Raw genomic sequence first — 23,045 nt, 5'->3', positions numbered from 1 at the left:
TTGACACGAATTTTTGATGTTACTGAATAAAAGCGACATATCCACGCAAAAAATAACAGAAACAGTACAGTGCTGCCACGTTTTTCTGTCGTTGAAATTGTGTAACTTACCCTCACGCTGTTAAAGATATCAATGACCTGCCTTGCCTTTTCCCTTGGTTGTGTGAACTTTACTGGATATGACAACTTGATTTAAATTACAACCTGTTTTTCCGATAGAATATCTTCGCAATATATGCAGAAACATTTTGTATTGCTAAAACGACACTGAACGAATATCTACAACCATATTTTTATATCATATTTTTGCATTAAATTAAAAATCTATTTTGCTTTATTCTTTAAATAATGCATTGATGGAAATGCATATGGTGACGATAAAAAGATTATATAAAATTTTAATGGCACAATTTCGTTAATCTTTTGACAATTGTATCTTTTTACTTTATTTTGTTTTATTCGTATTTTAAATGTATTGAGATTAGTTCTTTTAGGTATATTGGGGAAAAATGACGGCATTCATATTAGATAAAAAAAACTGCTTTATTGTGGCAGAGCACATGTATTATCATATACCAGCATATAATTAGGAAGTCCATAGTAATTTACAAATTACGATCCACTTAAACGTCGGTACACGTGGCGGTGTATGCAGGCAGATTTGGGAATCGATTTCGATCACACGCATGCTATTACCGTGTTTATTTTCTTTTCATCATCTCTTCGATCGTTCAGCTTTTTATTATTTCGTTTAACATTAATTTTCTTTTCTTTTGATACTTTTTTTTTATCGGATGGGGAAGGGAAGGACGATCTTCTAAAGATCCTTGCAACGACGGTGCATTATTTATAATACATGAAAACGAGGGATATGTGGTCTTCTTCCTTTCGACTTTTTTTTTTCGAGAAAATTGTACCCGTACAAGCCATTAGGATTTCTATTTCCGTAATCTCTCTTTCTCTTTCAACGAGGACCTTGTTTCGCATCTTACAAGTAAATCGTGATTATCGCAAGTGACAGTATTTCCAGGCATTTTTCCTCCTTCTTCTCAATAAACAGATTCGCATATTTTATTTCATTAATTTCAAGAAAGAATGAAAACCGAAGTGAAAGCTTTGTATATCTGCATAATAAGATATTTCTTCGGAACACGATTCGATCTGAAGAAAGCTTTCGTTAATCCTCCTATTATTATATACATCTTAAAGAATTTTGAGTTTAAATTTATTGAAATTTTTTTTATTGATTTTTTTCATAGATGGCATTTGGTATTCTTCTTCGAATTGTGAACTATTTTATGAATAGATAGACGCATCTAATATATTGGATATCAAATTTTTTACTATAGTTTCCTTGGTAAAACGATTAGAAAAAATTAATAAAATCATAGTCGAAATATTAATAGGAGGACTAATTATTAAAAGAACCTTGAAAATGCAACACGCCAGATTTTATTGTTCTTTTTTTCTCTCGCGTTCAACTTTTAATGTTCTTTTTCAGTTTTTTTTTTTTTTTGCTTGATTTTTAATTCTCTCGCAGCTTATAGTCTGCGTTGTCAATGAAACCGCGATAAAACTGTATTATTTCGATGCTCATATATAGTTAATTAATTAGTTGTTAATTAATTTGTTAAATTCGTAACTATTTTACTTACACTTTATGCTATAACAATAATAGCAAAAATTGCGTGAATGTGTGTCTAAATTTTCTCGTTTAATCTCATATCTCTCCGAGTTGTCGTAATGTAAATTTACAGCTATTACAAATATTATTGTTTATATTCGTGTAAGGTAACATTAATCATCGTGTTCGTTATCTACTAATACAAAGTTAAAAATGCGGGAAGTTGAAATTTTGCGGACTCGCCGCACCGCAGAATATATTCGTGTATATCATACGTACATGCATTTTAGAGTTCGAGTTTATCGCTCGTACTAAATTGAAATTAATAGAACATGTTATTGCTATGATTGTAAGATTCGATAATTGACGATTGTAAAAAGAATAAAATTTATTTATGAGTAAAATATCGATATAAAGGCCAGAAAAAGTAAGTTTTGTATATCTACCATGGATTTTATGTAAAAGAGATCGAAGAAATGGATTTATCATACGATTCAATTAATTATTGAAATACTAAACATAACACGTCCTCTTAATTTCAATTTTTATTCTCAAATTTCAAATGCCGATTAATGATTCGTTGAATTTTTAAGCCAATCAACGTACTTAACACGTTAATTCAACTGTTCGAATCTTCGAATTTGGGAAACAAGCGGAATGAAAATTCTTGCGCTCTTCTCATTTCCTTCACGATGGTGTCTGTTAATCGATGCCTATTAAATCATTTAAACACTATACATTACCGTCTCATCTCTTACTACATATCGAATTTTTTTTGAAATGTTCGATCGATTCAATCCTACGTTATGTTAAAGAGGTATAAATGATAAGTAACCTTCGTGATTCTTTGAGCCATTATATATCGAAAAACATCAGACACCATGCAAAAATTTCTCAACCGCTTTTCTCTTTATTAGGGATCAGAACGACTGATGATTTTTTATACTTCGCTTTTCTTTTTTTGTTCTTTTTTTGTTGGTTAAGTCTTAACGTCGTTTCACTTATCCAGCAATACTGGGACTAATTAAGCTAGCGTTGGTCGAAGATCGTTGACAATTTATGCATATTTAATACATTTCACACCATATCGATATAAGACCTCGTTTTTTTAATAAGCTAAAATGATCAAACATCAATGGGAGAAGGATGATAGGAAAACGCAATATTCTATCGCGATCTGAACAAAGCATATGTCTGACTTTGAACGGTGTAATCTTTTTTTCACACCGACTACGCATCTCCTAAATTTCGATACACTTTAACGATTCATAGTATGAGCTACCACTTGGAAAATCGTTCTTTTAAAATTAGTTATTAATATATAGTTCCCTTTTTAAACGAGGAGCCGGATATCTATCGTATGCAAGATATTGTTTACATTAGTAAAATTTCGTCAGTTTTGCAATTACTCGTATCCGTTAGGTTCTACCAGTGAAAATGTAGTTTCTTTTACATTCGAGTCGGATACGAAACCAACAGGGGTTGTGAACACGTAAATTTATAGCTAACTGTTTACACAGAAGGGATTAATCGATAAAAAGAGAATGTTCCACGCCGAAGATAAACCTTCGCGATGAGTTGCAATTATCAGTGAATTCTGTTTGGGTTTATGGCCATTTGTACTGCAGTAATCTTCAAAAATTGTATATCGTACGTAAAAAAAAGTGAATGACATATTGACACCGTTGATTTACTAAAGTTGTCTAAGAACATGTTTATGTACTATTTACTTTTCTGATTATTCTTTATGATTAATATGATGAATTTTACAGATTAAAAAAAGGGAACTCCTCCTGCAAACTCTTCAAGCATTTTGAAGCCTTAAAAAGTGGTAAACCGATGTTATTACAGATCGTACGCTATAGACTATGGCCTATTAATGAAACTTCGTTAATGAACACTATCTAGAACTCGTTATTCATCGACTTCAAGATACATTCTTTACTTGCTTTTTAATAATACATTTTACCAAAGTAATACAAGGATTCGAACATGCATAAGAAAACAATGGCACTTGAATATAATTCGTGACATTATAATATTTTGAGCTTACATTTTGTGGGAACATTTTGGATTGATTAATTTTTTTGTGTTTTCTCTTCTTTTTTTTCCGTTAATTATACCAGTACACGTTTTCTAGTAAGCCACTCAAAATCGATTGGTAATATAAACAAGCTCTTTCCATACTCGTCTGTCCTTCATCGATATTTATCTATTAATGGCAAACAGAATGTATTTTTTATCCTTCTTGCCATTTTGTTATTGTTAATTCAATAATCAGCTACCTTCGGAACACTTTTTACATTCTAACTGTTCTCATCATGATCGCCACAAGTTAAGGTGTGAAACAGACAGATATGCAATATTACTTATTAATTTAGTGACAAACTGTCGGTATTTATCGTTAAACGAATGTTCTCCTTTCTCTTTTTCTTGCATAAGCGTTTCCATTATGTATCGTAAACATGTCTTTTACAACACTAAAAATCAACGATAAAGACGAAATAAATATTCGTAACCTTGCTACAGACTCGAAGGTGTTAAAGGGTTAATACAAGCTCACTTATTTTTTATGAAATCTTGCTACAAGTATAAAGTATAATATTATATGAAAGTCTATATGATCCTTGTATTATTTTAACACGCTATAACGTCCATTTGAGAATAAAAAAATGTATATCTGTTTATTAGAAACTTTATTCTCGCTGGGGAATATTTCATTTTAAACGTTTATGTAATAAATCTCTAATTTAATGATAATTGAATAAAAGGAAAGTGGGCGGGGGGGTGATGAATGACCTTAGATTCGGGGCCAGAGGGAGAGAGGTCAGTAATTGGTATTTATAATTCCGAAAAGGCTATCGTTCTTTACTGCTAATTAGTGTAAACGATCAAAAATCATTTTGTTTGGTTGGGAGGAGCGTACAAAATGAAATTCTCCTCGATCGAAAGAATGTGAAATGAGATTTTCATCCATAAGATTTTTCGAATTTGTTTCCATATGATGCTCACATGTTCGCGTTTGCTCTTTTAAATGAATCGTACGAACTCTTATTCCAATCGACGTGATCATTGTTTGTTCCTACCCTAGTATGTTACAAATGGAATTCGTTTGTTCGTTCTGTCGTAGCGAGTGTTAGCGAAGACACAGCAAGTGTATCGATTTATCGAGTTTTTTCTCGTCACCTCTCTTAAACGCAACTGTTGTCAATAAGTTTAGGATGCACGTGGTTAAACAAAACATTCAATAATTATGATTGATTCGTTGAATCGCGGGTACTTCCGGTTACGTGGTCATTGACGCTTTTAGTCTCAATTACAGTTCATCGTTTTCTTTAACCCCTAAGCTTCGTTAACACGTTGTAACTTATGAATTGTTAGTATGATTTAAGTACGTCGATTTCGAAAGGATATATCCGTTGGATATGAGATAATAAATATCGAAGAGAGTTGAAACGGCATAATTTTTTCAACCCTCTTGTCGCAAAATAGCGTAATTTTTCTGCAAATTTTACAGCGTTCCATGGAACGTCTATTCCACATAGTATGTTTGTGGTTCTCTTAGAAAGGAAATGATATCGCGTGTTATTTATTCTTGCAGCGTTTGAAGGGTTGATAAATCTAGTATGAATCTAAGGGTTGACGAAGAACTTGCGCCTCGATACGTAACGAAAGTGACGCGATAGGACAACTAAAGGAATGATAGAATGAAACGAAGTGTACGGATGAAAATAAAGAACGTTCTTTAAAAGTGCCTGTCACATTGGGTTCCTTTTTGCCGGCCGTTTTGAAATTCACTCGGTAGATCGAGCGAGGGCAAACGAAGTTTCACTACTTACGCTACGCGTGTGTGTGCAATCCAGTGTGTACGTCTTAAAAATACTCGAATACGTTCTACTTGTCGATAAAAGGCAAGAGAATTGTTCCGCTCGTGTTCGACTATAGTATGACGCGTTTATCTATTCGGAAATACGTGCTTCGTGTCTCGATGGATTGACTTTTCGTAGGTAAACTGTAGCCAATAAAGATCAAGGGACGATATTTAATTCTCGTGTTCTACGGCTTTTTGGATTGGTTATCTTCGTTAGATAATATGTATGTGTGTGTGTGTGTATATATATATATATATACATACATATATATGTATGTATGTATGTATGTATGTATATATGTATGTATGTATGTATGTATGTGTGTATGTATGTATATATGTATGTATGTATATATATATATATGTTATTTATTTATTTTGGTTTAAATTTAATTTCTCCCGATCCAGCATCCGTGCGTGACGAGATCTACAGTAGCTAGAGTTCTACGTAGTTTACGGCCACGATCATTCAACGATCTGGATCATTTAATTAAACGGTAGATTGAATGGAAAGTCGAGAATGGGATTTTTGTCATGTATCCGCACACTCACATGATAAATAATATAATGTTATCTCGTACTTATACACATCGTAAGATCGAAACGCCATAATTCCGTACACCTAGATTCGTACGTGTAATATCTATAGTTCATTATATACAAATTGTAAAATGCCTTCTTAATGAAAAAAGTCGTGTTTATTTTGTGTATATGTCTTTTGGTGTGTATATATTTTGTTCATAATATATATTTCTCTCTTTCTTCCTTGTAGCAGTGTGAACGCAGATATATATAGTTTCTTCTTTCTTCTCTTCTGTCCCTCTTTCACGTACTTATTTTTTTGTTTTTTTTTGTTCTTTTTTTATTTTCGTTTTTTTGGTTTGTTTGTTAATGCTTCTTGGCTATGGAACACATAATCACTCGCACATCCCGTTTTTTTTTCTTTGTACATACATAACACTTGCTTCTGAGAATCAATTCACCGCCTGATCGCATTCGTGACGAGATTCTGTCTTCTTTCTTTTTGCATAGAAATAATTCAATGGAAGAACTTCGTATTATTAACAATTTTGTAATGTAGGAAATATTTCTGCCGAGCTTGTGAGAAAAACACGTGATTGTTAAAATAGTGGAAGAGCATAGACATAATAGGAAGCACTTGAATTCCGCCCTCGAGGGAATACAATTAGCTTGCGATTCTTTAAAATAAATTTTTATTCAATTGCTGATCTTTCAGAATTATTTTTTTGAAACTTTCATTTCAAGTTTCAAGGAAACAGATTCTTTTACGAAATCACCAATTCTTCTAATAATAATCATTTTCTTATGCTACGTATTCCGATATCGTTAATAGAGTTTCACTTAATTGAGAAATGACTGACTAGAATTTCGTCATTTTTGCGGCAATTTCGCAATAACCATACCATTAGTAAAGTATTGTATATAGAATTGTATCAGAAATATTATCAAAATCTTTGTCTCAATATCTTGGACAGAAAATCAAATCTAAGGTACATATCTTACTTTCGCCTCCTACCGATAGATAATTTTCTACAATACAATTTCAACATTTTTATCCTACATTAAAATTAATCAAACGTAATATCACATCGATCGAATTCAAAAAATATTATCTAACAATCACCTACTTATTCTTTTCAATTCAAATATTAGGTTGTTTTGAAAGTTCGTAGCGTTATTGATAATGGATATACATACATAGTTTGTATTATATTTCATGGAATCGGAAGAACACATTAATCACCATGAACTTCTGCCAAGTATTTCAATACTCAACTTCGACACTTCAAAGGCAAATACCTGATTTGAAAAATTAATATGGTTTCATTTTATAACAAGACGATACTGAATGCTAGTTGCAATATTAAATTTTAATTTTCCCATCAATGTACACAACACGATTTCGCAATCATTTATTCTCGTTTCTATCTAACTTTTTCATTGACGAAAAGTTGAATACTTGTAAAGTTTCGAAAGAAATTCATACTGAACAACTCGAATCCTATACTATTCTATATATGACGAAAAGTTATCGAAAGAAACGAGTCATGCGCGAAAGAAAATCTAATTGAAAAAGTATTATCTCTGAAAATATATTGCCTCTCAATTTTTTTTCAATCTCCATTATCTACGATCCTTTCAAACAACTTGATATACCATAAAATACGATTCATCCAATAGCTAAACAGCTTAACTTTCCCCAATTCACCCTATATATGGTATGGTTCCCGCGATGTTTGAAACGGCGAGGCGGCGACACCGATCCCTAGGATTAAATTCGTTGAAGCGGTCACCGGTAAAAGCTCTTTCTTTCTCTCTATTTCATTCCCCCCATATGATCTGTCCCGAAGTTGCACGAAGGAAAGAGTCTCAGACAGACACCCGTCGCGGCAGTTGTTGTTGAGATAACGTACTGACGGCGGTTGATGGTCGTCAGATGCTGGCTCGATGTTGATGCAACGGCGGCAGTTGCAACAACGGCGTCAACGGTGGCGGGTGTAGGTCACTGCGTATATTCAACGGCAGCTGCTGCATCGGCAGCAGATGTGAGATCTTACCGGGCGAGCGACGAACCGTGAACCGTGGTCTCCGCCGTTTCTTCTGAAAACCGCTGCAGCAGCAGCTGCAGACCGACGTCTCGTCGTCCAGCGATATCGTGTCACCGTGGTTGCCTACTTGGCCCGACAGTATCGAGCCGTTCGCCGTTATTACGTCGCCCTCCAGGCGCACTGCTCCTTGCGCAGCCTGCGTCATAACAATTTTCTTTTTTGTGTCTCTGTCATCATCCGGAATCGTTATGCCGCGAACACGTTCGGTTGTTGATCGGCGGATTCTACCATCGAAACGTGTTCGCGTGGATTTCGACTGGGTCAGGTTTGTTTTTGGGAAGGGGAGGTTGAGAGAGTGGAATGAGGCATTTTGTTGGATGCTTTTCTTGTATTGATTTGGTATAGCTGGCGGGGTTCAAAGTACGCGGAGGTTGGGTACCAACCCTTTGCGGTCCGGCGTCACGTGTAACCATTAAAACGTCATGTATTACTTGGTCGTTCGAAAATATCATGGCGTTCTTATTATGGATATGTCGTAGGTGGAGAAACGTTTAAACAAATACTGCTTTTAGTTGGATATTGAGTTAAGGATAAACGCAGAAAGAGAAACTGAGAAATATAAATAAATATTCGTTCCTATAACAGGTTTCTTTCTTTCAATGAGACAATGGCAAATCTTATATGGGCCATTCGGAAGCCACAGTGATCAACTCCATAAATTGAAATGCAGAGAAAAGTGGCGATGTTGCAAACAGTATTTTTTATATTTGTTTTGGAATTTGCTATTATTTATGGGAGTAAGAAATTTGTGTTTTGAGAATTGAACATTAATCGTAATGTAATTTGTCATAACGTATTTACATAATGAAATTGAGAAATTGATAAAAATTGAGTTAATAGGTTCTACTTTTGAGAGGCTGATACGTATGTATATGTAATGATATTGAAATATTGTACGTAATTGTCTGTCTATAAGTTGTATAATTTGAAGTTATAGTTCAAACTACATTTTGTAACAGATATAGTTTGACTTCATTGAACTCAGATTATAAGCCTTGTTACGGCCGCAACTTAAGTAAACAAAATTTTAATCTGTTTCATTTTTGTACATTATGCTCTCGTCGCATATCGGGATTGTTGTTTTATGCAACCAAATTAAAAATTCAAGTTTTACCACATTTACTTTGCATCGAAAGTTTAAAAGACAAAATAACATGTCTATTCTTTATCAACAACGAAAGAAAATTGCATTTTGTTTAATAAAGTATTACTTGACGAACACAGACCGCAGAGGGTTACTAAAATTTCCTTATCAAGGACATAAGAAGCAGATATTATACCGTGTCGATTTTAAATTACTAGATTTCATTCACATTGAACGTATCTTTCGCGTAACTTTGCATATAAAAGGATTAAGGAACACGTTCTTCCGTTTTATCGTATTTCAATTATTAATTTTGTGCTTCATGCAAAAATAACTATTTTTACACAGATTAATAAAGAGGAATGCAACAGAAAATAAATTATTTATTCATTTAAAAAAATATTGTAGTATCGTGGACAAAAGGCCTAAGATATCGGCCGAACCGTATACAATGTTGCGAGAACCGCGGTGTCGTTGGGTACAACAATGTATCGTCGACCTTTTCAACTGAACAGTTTCGTCTAAAAGGCCTACGTGACCCGGGCCACGAGCGTTTTCGGGACACGTGCGCTATAGGGCGGGGAAAAAACAAAAGAGACGCTAAAGACAATGTTAGTTAAGACGCAGGCGAGAACGAACGCAAAAGGCGCGCAGTATGGGTTGAGAATCGAGAGCGTGCGAGTGCGGATGCCGAAGACGAGAGTTATAGAGAGTGATTTGAGCGGAATAAGACTTTTGTGTTTTAGTTCAAGTTGAACATTTATCGTTCTCTGTCCAATTAATCCTTGTTATTTTTATTTATCTTAATAAATAGTATTAGGAGAATTTTACAAATCTAAATTATCCTAATCCCATCCTTTTCCGATACTACAAATTGGGGGCCCCTCCGGGATTGAAACCAGACAGAGAACGACACGTTTAACGGAACTAATTGTGCTGAAAAAAAAAGAGTTGAAAATGGCAAATTGTGAAGAGGAACAGTTTTCGACTGAAGAGGTTTCGACGCTGGAGGAGCTAAGAAATAAGCTCGCAAGTCTGAATCTGCCGATATCAGGCTCGAAGTCAGTGCTGATGGCCAGGCTGAACCGAGCGTATAAGGCTGGTCAATCAACTTCGAAGGAATCGAAGCGCGATGAGGAATCGGTAAATCAGCGAAACCTAAGGAGTGGGCAGAGAGCTGAGCGCGATCAGGATGGAGACGAAGACCTCGAGAAGCTGAGGACGAAGGAGTTGAGAGCGCGCCTCGCTAGCTTGGGGTTAAAGGTCACAGGGAGAAAATCTGAACTACGCGCACGGCTACAGGCGGCCCTGGAAGGAGACAACGTATCGTCGGAAGAAGAAAGCGACGACGAAAGTGACGATGAAGAAGATAGGAAAGAGGTAATAAAACATAAGAGAGGTACGCGAGCGATGTGCTCGGACCGCGATGAATATCGCCAAAAGGCATGCACCGTCTCGGTATTAAGCTTTAAAGATGTCGAAGACGCACTAGAATTGTTTAGCGGTGACAAAGGTGAAAACGTGGAGCGATGGTTCGAATCATTCGAAGAAGTCGCGGACACGTGTATGTGGTCCGACGGTCAGAAGGCAGTCTACGCGAGGAAGCTGCTGAGGGGATCGGCGAAAATATTCGCAAGCTTCGAGTGCCATGCCAGGACTTGGCATGAGCTGAAGAAGGGACTAATCAGAGAGTTCTCCAGAAAGTCCAACAGTAGGCAAGTACACCAAAAGCTTAGTGGGACGAGAAAGAAAAGCGACGAGGCGTGCTTGGCCTACATGTATCGCATGCTGGAAATAGCCAGTCATGCCGATATAGAGGAAGAAGTCAAAGTAGAGTACATCATAGACGGGATAATAGACGAAGAGGTCCATAAATCTATGCTGTATGGTGCTGCATCCATCAAGGAGCTAAGGAAGAGGCTAATCGCGTACGAGGAGCAGAAGAGCCGAAGGACGAAGTCGGTTGCGAAGCCGGCCAGAGTTGAGAGAAACAACAGTCCCAGTCAAGGTGGAAGTGCGAGAAAGACGCGTTGCTACAATTGCGGCGATAAAGCACATGTAAGCGCGGATTGCCCGAACAAGTCGAAGGGTCCTAAGTGTTTCGAGTGTAGAGAGTACGGACACGTCGCATCGAAATGCAGCGATCTGGGTAAGTCCCCTAAAGAGGTTTGTAATACACAAATGTCGCTGCGAGCGGGTTGTAAAAGTGTTAGAATTGGAAATTGCGAACTGAGCGCGTTGATAGATACCGGTAGCGAATTAACCCTGATGCGGGCGGATCAACATGCCAAAATTGGAGCGCCCAAATTAATTCGGGAAATTATCGAGTTTCGCAGTATCGGATCCGAGAACAATCTTACGCTCGGGAAATTTTCAACGGATATTGTCATAGATGATGAGTTATATCATATAACGGTGCATGTAGTTCCAAACACTATGATGCACCGTTCGTTGATAATAGGCACAGACTTCCTGGATACCGTTGAGATGAACAGGAGGAGGGGAGATATCTCCATTTTCAGATTAAAAGACGAAAACTCCGATGGGATTCCGGAAGTTTTTAAAGTAGACATAGAGACGGGGGCGCGTGAAGTAGATTTATCCCATATCGAAAACGTGCACCATAAGCAGGCAGTAGAGAGTTTAATCCGAAATTATAGGCCACAGAAAACGCGCGAAGTAGGAATCAAAATGAACATAATATTGCATGACGATATTCCGGTTTACGAAAGGCCGCGAAGACTATCTCCACAAGACAAGGTCGAGGTCGACAAACAGATCAAAATGTGGCTGGAGGATGGAATAATACGCCAATCACATTCCGACTATGCCAGTCCGATCGTTTTGGTAAAAAAGAAAGACGGCTCGACTAGAATTTGCGTTGATTATAGACAATTAAATAAAAAGGTAGTAAAAGATAGATACCCACTGCCCTTGATCGAAGACCAACTAGATTCGCTACAGGGCTCGAGGGTATTTAGCACGTTGGATCTTAAGAACGGATTTTTTCATGTTCCTGTTGGGGAAAGTAGCAGGAAGTATACAGCGTTCGTAGTCCCCACAGGCCAGTACGAATTCCTCAAAATGCCTTTTGGATTGTGCAATTCGCCAGCCGTCTTTCAGAAATATATAAACGCAGTTTTTAAAGAGTTGATCGCGACAGGGGTGGTGCTGACGTACATGGACGATCTGATCGTGCCGTCGACTGACTTTTCGAGTGGAATAGAGAAACTAAGCACAGTGCTGCGTGTCGCTAGTGAACACGGACTACTCGTAAACTGGAGTAAATGTCGATTCCTACAAACGAGAATAGAATATTTGGGCCACATCATCGAGGGCGGTAATATTCAACCATCTGAATGCAAAACCAAGGCCGTCGCTAATTTCCCGGAGCCCCGATCGGCTAGAGATGTTCAGAGTTTCCTGGGCTTAGCGGGATACTTTAGGAAGTTTGTGCCCCGGTATTCTGTCATCGCGAGACCATTAACAGATCTATTAAGGAAAAATGTCCCGTTCGGGTTCGAATCGCGCGAGCGTGAAGCGTTCGGAAGCCTAAAAACCGCGTTAAGCGAGAAGCCACTGTTGAAGCTGTATCGCGTTGGAGCGGAGACTCAGCTGCATACGGATGCGTGCAGCGGGGGATACGGAGCGATCTTACTGCAACGCGACAGCGAGGACAACGTTTTTCACCCCGTGTATTACTCGAGCGGAAAGACTTCACCGGCTGAAGAGAAGTACACCAGTTACGAGCTTGAGGTTTTGGCCATCGTGAAAGCGCTGAAGAAATTCCGTGTCTACTTGCTCGGCATTCCATTCAAAATCGTTACAGATTGTCAGGCATTCGCATTAACAATGCGGAAAAAGGACTTGTGCGTGCGCGTCGCGAGGTGGGCAATCCTCCTAGAGGAGTTCGATTATAAGGTGGAGCATAGGCCCGGGACCAGTATGATGCATGTCGACGCGTTGAGTCGAAATCCCCTACCCGAGGTCATGCTAATAGACGAAGACGAACGAGGGATAGTCGTACGTTTGAGAGAAGCGCAGTTGCAAGAGGATGACCTGCGACAGATCCGAGACAACATAAAGCAGTACGAGGCCGACGGGTACATCTTAAGAAACGAACTTTTGTATCGAGAAGTAGAAGACGCACCGCTATTGGTCGTGCCGAAGTCGATGCAAACCCAAGTGGTCCGACGAGCTCACGAACGTGGCCATTTCGGCGTTACCAAAACAGAGGCGTTGGTAAAAAGGGACTACTGGTTCCGGGGAATGCGCGAGAAAGTGGAAAGGGTGGTGCGGAGTTGCATCGACTGTATCCTTGCGGAGAGAAAGCAAGGGAAGAAGGAAGGGTTGCTAAATACCATCGACAAGGGAGAATTGCCGTTCGACACGTATCACGTCGATCATATTGGACCGTTACCCACTACAAAGAAAAGCTACCGGCATATCTTCGTAGTGGTCGATGCTTTCACCAAGTTCGTCTGGTTGTACCCCACCAAATCAACGGGTTCTGCAGAGGTTATCAGCCGCTTGGAAAAACAGTCTGTTTGTTTCGGGAATCCGCGAAGGATCATCTCTGACCGTGGGACGGCGTTCACAGCTGGTGCTTTCGAGGACTATTGTAGCGAGGAAGGCATAGAGCACGTGCGAACTACAACTGGAATTCCGCGGGCCAATGGTCAGGTAGAAAGAGTAAACCGGATACTTATCCCGTTGTTGACGAAGTTATCTGCACCAACGCCAGGCGAGTGGTTCAAGCACCTGGAGAAAACTCAAAAATACCTCAACGCAACACCCAGCAGAAGCACTAGCGTTACTCCGTTCCAGTTGCTGTTTGGCACGCGGATGAGAATGCGGGACGATCCGCAGATGAGGCAGTTAGTTGAAGATGAATGGGTCGCAATGTTCCAGGAAGAACGGGATCAATTGCGTGAAATAGCAAAGAGACGGATCGAGGAGCTTCAAACCCGCAATAGACAAACGTTCAACAAGAGACGCAAGAAGGCGACAGTCTACAAAACAGGAGATCTGGTGGCGATCGAGAGGACGCAAGGCGGTCCTGGGTTAAAGCTGCATTCAAAGTTCCTTGGGCCGTACCGTGTGGTGAAAGTCCTGCGAAATGACCGTTACGTAGTGCAACGAGAAGGCGAACACGAGGGACCGCGCACGACTTCCACCGCAGCCGACCACATGAAGTGGTGGAACATTGGTGTTAGTGATGATAGTGAGAACAGTGATGAGCACATCTGAGGGCAGATGTGATTTGTCAGGAATGGCCGAGTGTAGTATCGTGGACAAAAGGCCTAAGATATCGGCCGAACCGTATACAATGTTGCGAGAACCGCGGTGTCGTTGGGTACAACAATGTATCGTCGACCTTTTCAACTGAACAGTTTCGTCTAAAAGGCCTACGTGACCCGGGCCACGAGCGTTTTCGGGACACGTGCGCTATAGGGCGGGGAAAAAACAAAAGAGACGCTAAAGACAATGTTAGTTAAGACGCAGGCGAGAACGAACGCAAAAGGCGCGCAGTATGGGTTGAGAATCGAGAGCGTGCGAGTGCGGATGCCGAAGACGAGAGTTATAGAGAGTGATTTGAGCGGAATAAGACTTTTGTGTTTTAGTTCAAGTTGAACATTTATCGTTCTCTGTCCAATTAATCCTTGTTATTTTTATTTATCTTAATAAATAGTATTAGGAGAATTTTACAAATCTAAATTATCCTAATCCCATCCTTTTCCGATACTACAATATATATCGAGCTACTATTGGAAAGTGATCCGATGAATTTAATGATCAAAAGCAGGGAAAAAGAATCAATTAATCATTAAAAAGGTGTATCAGGTTATTATGAGAAAACGACGGAGATATTTTCCCGGGTCTAAAATATTTTCTAAAAGATCAATACTTTGATGGACGACGTAAAAGCTGGTGCGATGTTTCCTTACCTGTAGAGCCTCGGCCTCGTCTCGCCTTTCGTCCTCCGTATTCATTGTGACAAATCTCAGCACCAATAAATTGAGGGAGGCGGCGACGATGGCTAAGCCGAATAAAATGAATATCAAGGCGAACATCACGTACTCTGGCTTGTTGTTCAGCGCGTTATCCTTTTGTAGCGCGACCATGTCGCCGAAGCCAATGGTTGTCAGGGTGATGAAACAATAGTAGATGGAGTCGAAATATGACCACCCTTCGTACCGAGAGAACGCCGCGGCACCTCCCGCAATCGTTAAGCAAGATAAGGTCGTCACCACGCAGATAAGATTTATTTCTGAGGCCTGAAAATTACACAATTTTCGCTATTGCTTTACTCGTTCTCAGATAAACAGCCGTTTTAACTGCGTCGAAACGTTTCATAGTACTTTATTAATTTCGCTCTAATTGTAAGATACTCTTATCAGCAGTTTACGTTCGCAATAGTCTGATTTATTATTATGAAACTTTGTTGTTGCGAAGAAGAATATTTTATGATCGAATCAGATTGAATTTCTTTTTCTTGACTAAGTTATAATGAGCATTAAGATTGGAAGGAAACTATGTTTCGGTAATATCGATATTGATTTTATTATAGGTAATTGTATCGTAAAAGTATTCGACTGATACAATTAAATTAAATTTGTTCTTTTTTGAATAGAAAAAGAAAATTTTGTAGCGAGATAAATTGTAGTAACGAAACTTGCAAATTTCAGAAAACAATTGTATACTGATGAATTAAAAAATATATCTTGGAAAGTTTATGGGAAGTTAAAGTTATTTCGATATATACAATTTTATCGTAAAATTAAACGATCGGCACCAATAGTAGAATTTTTCGTTTCTCAATGGAATATCACCTATTCCAGCATCTAAATTTTGAATCCAATGGCATCAGGCTGGAACGATCTTTTGTATCGATCGTTCGACATGAAGTATGCAAGAGCAGGTGGTGTTTATAATTTTACCTGGACATCCTTACAGTTAAGAAGCTTCTTTACGTTCCGTATTACGACGGATGAGAATTTATTCAGACGCTCTCCTATGCTTTGGAACATTACGAGTCCTAACGGGATACCGACGATCGCGTAGAACATTGTGAACAGCTTGCCGCTAATGGTGTTCGGCGTCGAATGTCCGTAACCTAAAAATCAATGGATAAATACAGACAGTATAATTCAATAAATGTAATAAACGAATTTGCTCGCCATATGTAGTAGTAAAAATGAAATATCAAACAGCAAATGTTTCAAACGAAGCACATTGTAATGGAACGAAATCAGAATACATTTGACGTTAATGAATATCCAATTTTTTGTAATATTTATTTTGACAGGGGACCTGATACAATTAACCATTTTTCTACAATATCGCTGATATTGGGAATATTTTTTGCGTGCAAATCAAAGCAATTTTTGTCGATGACGATGCATATTAAAATAGTTTCTATAATTTTATTCTTTATTTCTATTATTACTGTTTATTAATATTAATTGTATTATATATAGTATAACACATAGAAATGAAAATAAAAATGATTTTATGTTCCAGGGAACATATACCATACACTTTTAATAAATGATTGTTTTATATTTTAGTAGCGGAAGGGTTAATGATTCATTGCATGAAATAGTTGTTCGACGAGGATATGTTCTAAATCAGACAAGATTTTTGGAATGAATATATCAGGATACATCTATTAGCTCATTCTAGATAGTATTATAGAGAAATGTAATTAATTAAAACGTACCGATAGTGGTGAGGACCGTGATCGCATAATAAAACGCTCCGGCGAATTTCCACTGCTGACCAGCTTTATGAGGTTCTGTCTTCAGCACCACTGTTTCCATGATCTTGAAGTCGTCCTCGCTTATATTGTACTTGCGTATAACCATCTTTTCAATGTCTGTTAACAAAAGATGGAAAATATATATTTCTTCACGTTTTATTACGTGTTGCACTTTTTAATTGCATCAAGTTGTTGTTTTTATTAATACTTACATGTATATGTACATACATATTTCTTTTATTTCTCTATTTCTCTATTTCTTTATTTCTCTATTTCTTTCATTTCTCTCTAATATTCAATATTTTTTAATATAGTTATAATTAGCTAGTAGATTACAGATTATGGTTATAATTATATACCTTAAACAAATTTTTTAATTATATTTCCATTAAAATTATAAGTTAGTTTGCAGATTTCCAAATTCGGAATTCGAGATTAACAGTATGAAATACGAGCAAATGACAGAGAAGCAATTAGGAAGTTTATTTTATTTATGTAAAGCGACGGAAAGTCGATACTTTAAATAAAATTACATTTTAAGCGTCTCATCTAATCTAAACTTCCTGAATGTAACAAAATCCAGTTTGAGTCATAAAACTTAAAAAAAAAACGCTACTTTCCTTTTATTTCCTAATGAGTCAAAGATTACAAATATTTAATAAAATTGAATTATAGTATTATTGCGTCAAAGCTTGCAATAACATAATTTAGATGTCATATCAATTATTCCACCAAGTTCATTGCTACAATTCCTAAGTCTACACATTGATAGATCATACAATTTTAAAACCGGACCGATTATCTCATTTATCTATAAAACATTTACGATAGATACGAATATAAAAATACAACTCAAAATATAAATTATATTACTTCGCATATTATGTAACTCATGGCGAACGTAGTTAATTAAACAATTCCAAAGAAGTAAATTTTAAATGTCTCAAACGATGAATATAGGAAATATAGGAATATATAATTATATAGGAATTATATATAGGAAACCTTTTATTTTGTTTCGTCATCCAATAATTAATAATCACCGTCATTATTCGATAAACAAAGCTTTTCGAGCTTTTCTTTTATTCATCGATATTATTAAAATTTCGCCAATAAAAGGATTCTAACATCGATGATTTTATCGAATTCACAGGATATTCCATAGAGAACAAATATTCCAGTAGAATAAATGTTCCAATAGAACAAATATTTCAATAGAAAAATATTCCAAATAGAAAATGTTTTTTATAAAAAGGTTCAATCGTCGTTTTCTTTAATCTGTATCTATCGACAAGAATTGTACCGTCCAATGCTTCCTTGCGTCGTTTCTCCGTCTCGGACTCGAGAACGTCGAAGATTGCAGCGCCGACGAGGAGATAGGTGAACGTGAAGACGATCAACGATAGGGTCCGGACGTTTTGCTTCTTCATTCTCTAGTGAGCCACATGCTCACTAGCAGGGCCCCGGCCCTAACTACTTGCATCGCTCAGTGGGGTACGATTTGGTGTGCCGGGCCCATGACGACCCCTTCTCCTTTCTGATGATGCTCGGGGGGCCCTTCTTCTCTTTACCGAGCGCTACAGACCCGGCACGTGACTCCTCTTCTTCAGGGTGTCTTCTTCCTTGCAGAGACTACCTTGTAGTCGCTTTCGTTCATCTAAAAAACGTGTTCATATCCCTATCAAATTGTTGTTCAAATTAACTGTAGTATTTTTGAGGAGATTCGAATGATATTCGAATCATTGTATGCATTGATATTCGAAGCATTGTCGTTGTATTTTCTCGCAATAAAATTAAAATATTCACCTTTCTTTTAATCTTAGTAAAAGATTAAATATACAATATTTAACTACTAATTTAATTTCACGGATTACATCATTTCATGGAACAGAAGTCCGTAAATCATTAGAAACGATTATTTCGAGATAACTTAAACCAAAGTAAAATTTTGTCAGGACAATTTTCTTCAGCGACGATAAAAATCAAATTTGTACAGTGATAGAACGATACGATAAGCGAGACCAATGGACACGCGAACAAGGAAAATAAGTCGAGGCAGAAAAGGAGTCTTTTTCGCATGAACTCCGGATATTCGTATTGGTAATGCAGTTCGAGGGCTACCGGAGGATCTCTTTTCAAACGTCCCCTGAACGTTAGTCGCGGTACGACGTTAGGGGTTCCGAAGATATAAAAAGACATAATCGCGTCCTTGCCGCTAAAACGGGGTTCTTTTGAGAATCGTCCTTTTCTCCTTCGAGTGACTTCAACCGAGAGATATCCGTGAGGAGGCTAGGTGGAGCAAAAAATCTGCTGATGTAGAAGAACTCACCTGCAGCCTGTTCCGGGTTCTCTTTTACGTACGACAAAGGGTTGAGCAGAATGATATGGCAGTGCTTTCGCTGCTCCCACTGCCACGTTCCCTCCATTCCTCAGCTTAGCACCCAACGTTTTCAGTGCCGACTAAAACCGAGCAATTGAATTTTCATAAGTTTTTGCTCCTCGCTTCTTGAGAAGATTGGAATAATTGTTTCAGTTACAGATGTAACAGCATGAACTATTTAATATAAGGGCCGCACCAAAGAAAGTGATAAATCCATATTTGTTGATCTTTTAATTGGAGGTAAGATTTGAAATGGCTTGTTTAGAATACAATTGTCATTGAAAAACAGAAAGGCTTAAACTTATCTGGTTCTAGAGAAACGTTCAAACGTTATTAAATCTTCTTTATTTATTATATAACGTAGATAGATCCCTATCGTTCTGATTATATAATATGCAATAATTAGATTATGAAAAAATGTTATCTTACGTTCGTCTGTCTTTCAAGGAGAGAAATATTATTTTGAGATAAAAATTCAACAATAATGGAATAACGTTAAATACAGTTGCTTGTTTCATTTCCAACATTGTATTCGTCCTCGAAGAATTCTTTAATATTTGTGATTGTTTAATTGTTTCTAGAATAAAGGAATTAAATATTTCATGTTATTAAGTGTAAAACGAATGGCTCAAAGAGGGGAGCAGAAAAGTGCGCTCCTGTCGGATTTATCGCGATTATTTCTTTAAATGTCAAAGACTGTGGCCTAGATAGGAAATCGAGCAAGAATTACAAGTCGGTGCACCTTTAATCTGTTCCACGTTGGCCTTTCCTGCTCGGACCGCCGCGTTCTCTGCCCGCATCGGTTCCACGAACTCTCATCTTAATGGATATCGATTAACGACGTGAGAACGATACATCAAAGAATCATAACGCTGTCGTACAGGAAGTTAAGTAAGGATAAAAATAAACGCGTGTATTTTATGCGAAGAATAATGGCTGTGACCGTGCAATCTTAGAAAATTGCTATGATATAGGTGAATTGTTTTCAAGTAGTCAGACAGTAGTGTTTATGTTTGAGAGGATGCAATACAATTATATAACTTTTATTAATTAGTAATTTCATATTATTGTAGTAATTTCACGATTAATAATAGCATCAATATTAATTAAATTTTAATGGAGAATTTTCAAAAACGTGTTAAGCTGAAATTTATGAATTAATCTTGTAAGTGCAATAACCTTAAAGTTATTGGATTGTGAATTTTTCATTGTTCATGAAAAAAAAAATGCATCTTGAATATAATCGAGCGACGTCGTCCATTTGCCAATGGATTTTGTAGGCTACCATGAATACATGAATAATACATATTCCTGCGTAACAGGAGTCCGGCGAGTACTCATTATTGTTCCCTCAGCCTATTAAATCTGGATTTACGCTAATGGTCCGCGCTTTGTGACGAGCACCATGTCACGTTTGTCAGCCACGATGAGCCACGTTTTACTTTGTGTCGACGCGCGTTTATCGGCAAAAGTCAACGCCGGACGTTCGCATAAACGTGGTCGCAGCATCATGTGCTGTTGTCACGTGTTTAATTATATTCCTCTTGTGCACACCGTGATCTGTCTCCTATCGTTCGAGTCTGGATATTTTACACTACGAGAGCGAAAGCGACACTCATGGATAATTAACACGATTTTTATTTAATTTTACCATTATTCCGTTTGTGATAAAAACGAAAAGTTTAAAAATATTACTCTGAGATTATTTTGCTGTTAACAACGTTATTACTAAGTATAGAAAGACATTACTTTAGTTCTCCATTTTATACTTTACGTGCTTTTCTTAGCAAAACGTATCTAAGTAGATATATCTTTATAAAAACACCATATACTATTAATTTTTTCCTCTTGAAAAATTTGTATGTTACAATTGATCACCAACTTTGACATGCTTTTGAATTGAAATTTTTTTAAATCAAACTTTAGTTTGAAAAAGTAAATGATTATAAATGTTTGTAAATTTATTTATACGGTAACGTATCTATTCGTTTCTCAATTTTTAATCGATGGTAACGATATAAAAAACAATTTTCACATTATCAATCTTGTTGTATCGTCATCAGTGGAGTACAAAGGGTCGGAGCATCTGATGAAACGAAAATTGAACTAGGCAACGTACGAGCAAACTTCATCTATACGTCATGACTAAGGTTTTCAATCTTGGCTCACAGTGTCTCTTCAGGAAAGTGCTGTAAAAGAGCCCTTGGGATCTAGAAGCTCTTGATTACGCCATTTAGGATACGACCAGAGCATTTTCAATAAGTCGACTTGCGTTTTATAGGAATCCTTTGTATTCATCCTGGTTGCTGTGCAATTTACATATATTTAAAATCTCCTTGATAATAAATAATAAAGATATGAATGATAAATGTTACAGAATATCAAAGAGGGTAGGAAGAATTAAGATAATACCATTACTTTTAGAACACAGATAAAAAGTTCATTTGGCAAATGAACTTTTCTGGTATTTTAATGACATCCTATTATAATCCTTAATTATCTGGACGCCAAACCGCATTGAGGGTATCAAGGGTTGAACTTAATCGAAGTTTATCAGAGTGAGCTTTTATCTGAAAGTATTTACTGTACACAGGAAACGGCTAAACGAGAATTTCACGAACAAGTACTTAGATAGAACTGCCGCGAAGTAACTCGAGTTAAAATAAATGAAACGCAAGATGCAATGGCGATCCTTTGTGTTTAAATCGAATCCACTTTCTTTTCGTGTAATTGGTGGATATGTATCTTTCACTACTGATAGCTACCTTTTCTTTACGTCTTTCATCTACTTTCTTGACGCTTTCGTCTGTTTTTATCCTTCCGTATCCTTCCGTAAACAGAATGTTGTTTACTTACAAGAAAAAAAAGATCATAGTAATATTTAATTCAATTTAAAATCGGGGAATTAACAATTGTTATAAATAAATCACGTGATATTTTTCTAGTGATCTACTAATAACATACAATAATGAAATGACAGGCAGACAAATATCATCTTTTCAAAACGTGGACATAGGAACATGTAATTTTTGAGTTACATAATGTTGTAAGGTAACGTACTAGTTGGAAATTTCGCAAAAGAAAATAATGAATGAAAGAATATAATTTATTGTTCCATAGATTTAATCTAATTCTTATAGAAATTGTATACATTTATTTTTGATGTATTTTGAGAAAAACAATCAAAACAAAATTTTGATTTTCTTTTCGTACCTTCCTTTCTGAATTTTGTATTACTTATACTCGTGTTATCGGTAGTTCTAATTTTAACATTAATGCATCTGTATTTTATTTTTACAATAAAAATAAAAAAAGGAACAGTTAAGAAACATCCATCATCAAGTATAAAATATTATATCTCATTTTCAGTATTATCGCTTTATATATTTATTTTTCAAATCAACTTGGAATACAAAGCCAACTTTCATCTTCGGCAGTTTCGATGGCACCAAGATTATTTGAAAAATTGATCTATTAATAAATGACTGACATTTTGAAATGTTTGACGCTCCGTTGTAAAACACGAGGAATTGCTGGTAAGATATATATATTTTTGGAAAGTGACTGGTGTGATTGTAAATTTTGTAACTGCATTCGAGGCTAACTACACGAGAGCCAAAAGCCTGGGACCATCTGGTTGGTAACTTCTAAGGTTAATTTTGCAAGGACGATTCGTGATTGCTCGTATAATCCCA

General features: G+C 36.9%; 1 protein-coding gene and 1 long non-coding RNA gene across 2 annotated transcripts in view; one reads left to right on the top strand and one right to left on the bottom strand.

Moving 5' to 3' along the window:
• The window catches only part of LOC126914923 (uncharacterized), a 67,844-nt gene that overhangs the window by 954 nt on the left and 43,845 nt on the right, over positions 1-23,045 (top strand). The gene's annotated exons all lie outside the window — the stretch shown is intronic.
• LOC126914714 (two pore potassium channel protein sup-9) overlaps positions 524-23,045 on the bottom strand; it is a 176,109-nt gene continuing 153,587 nt past the window's right edge. Inside the window, exons 2-7 of the mRNA XM_050719070.1 lie at positions 19,300-19,430; positions 18,274-18,627; positions 16,932-17,087; positions 16,150-16,325; positions 15,157-15,486; positions 524-8,260 (exon numbers count right to left, since the gene is read on the bottom strand). Coding sequence (XP_050575027.1) covers positions 7,949-8,260; positions 15,157-15,486; positions 16,150-16,325; positions 16,932-17,087; positions 18,274-18,400 — 1,101 coding nt within the window. The 5' untranslated portion in view covers positions 18,401-18,627; positions 19,300-19,430 and the 3' untranslated portion in view covers positions 524-7,948. The remainder of the gene's footprint in view (positions 8,261-15,156; positions 15,487-16,149; positions 16,326-16,931; positions 17,088-18,273; positions 18,628-19,299; positions 19,431-23,045) is intronic.

The sequence above is a fragment of the Bombus affinis genome, chromosome 3, assembly GCF_024516045.1.
Source record: "Bombus affinis isolate iyBomAffi1 chromosome 3, iyBomAffi1.2, whole genome shotgun sequence".
In the NCBI taxonomy this organism is placed as follows: domain Eukaryota; kingdom Metazoa; phylum Arthropoda; class Insecta; order Hymenoptera; family Apidae; genus Bombus; species Bombus affinis.
Note: the sequence above shows the minus strand (reverse complement) of the source record. Positions and strands in the feature narration are given on the sequence as shown.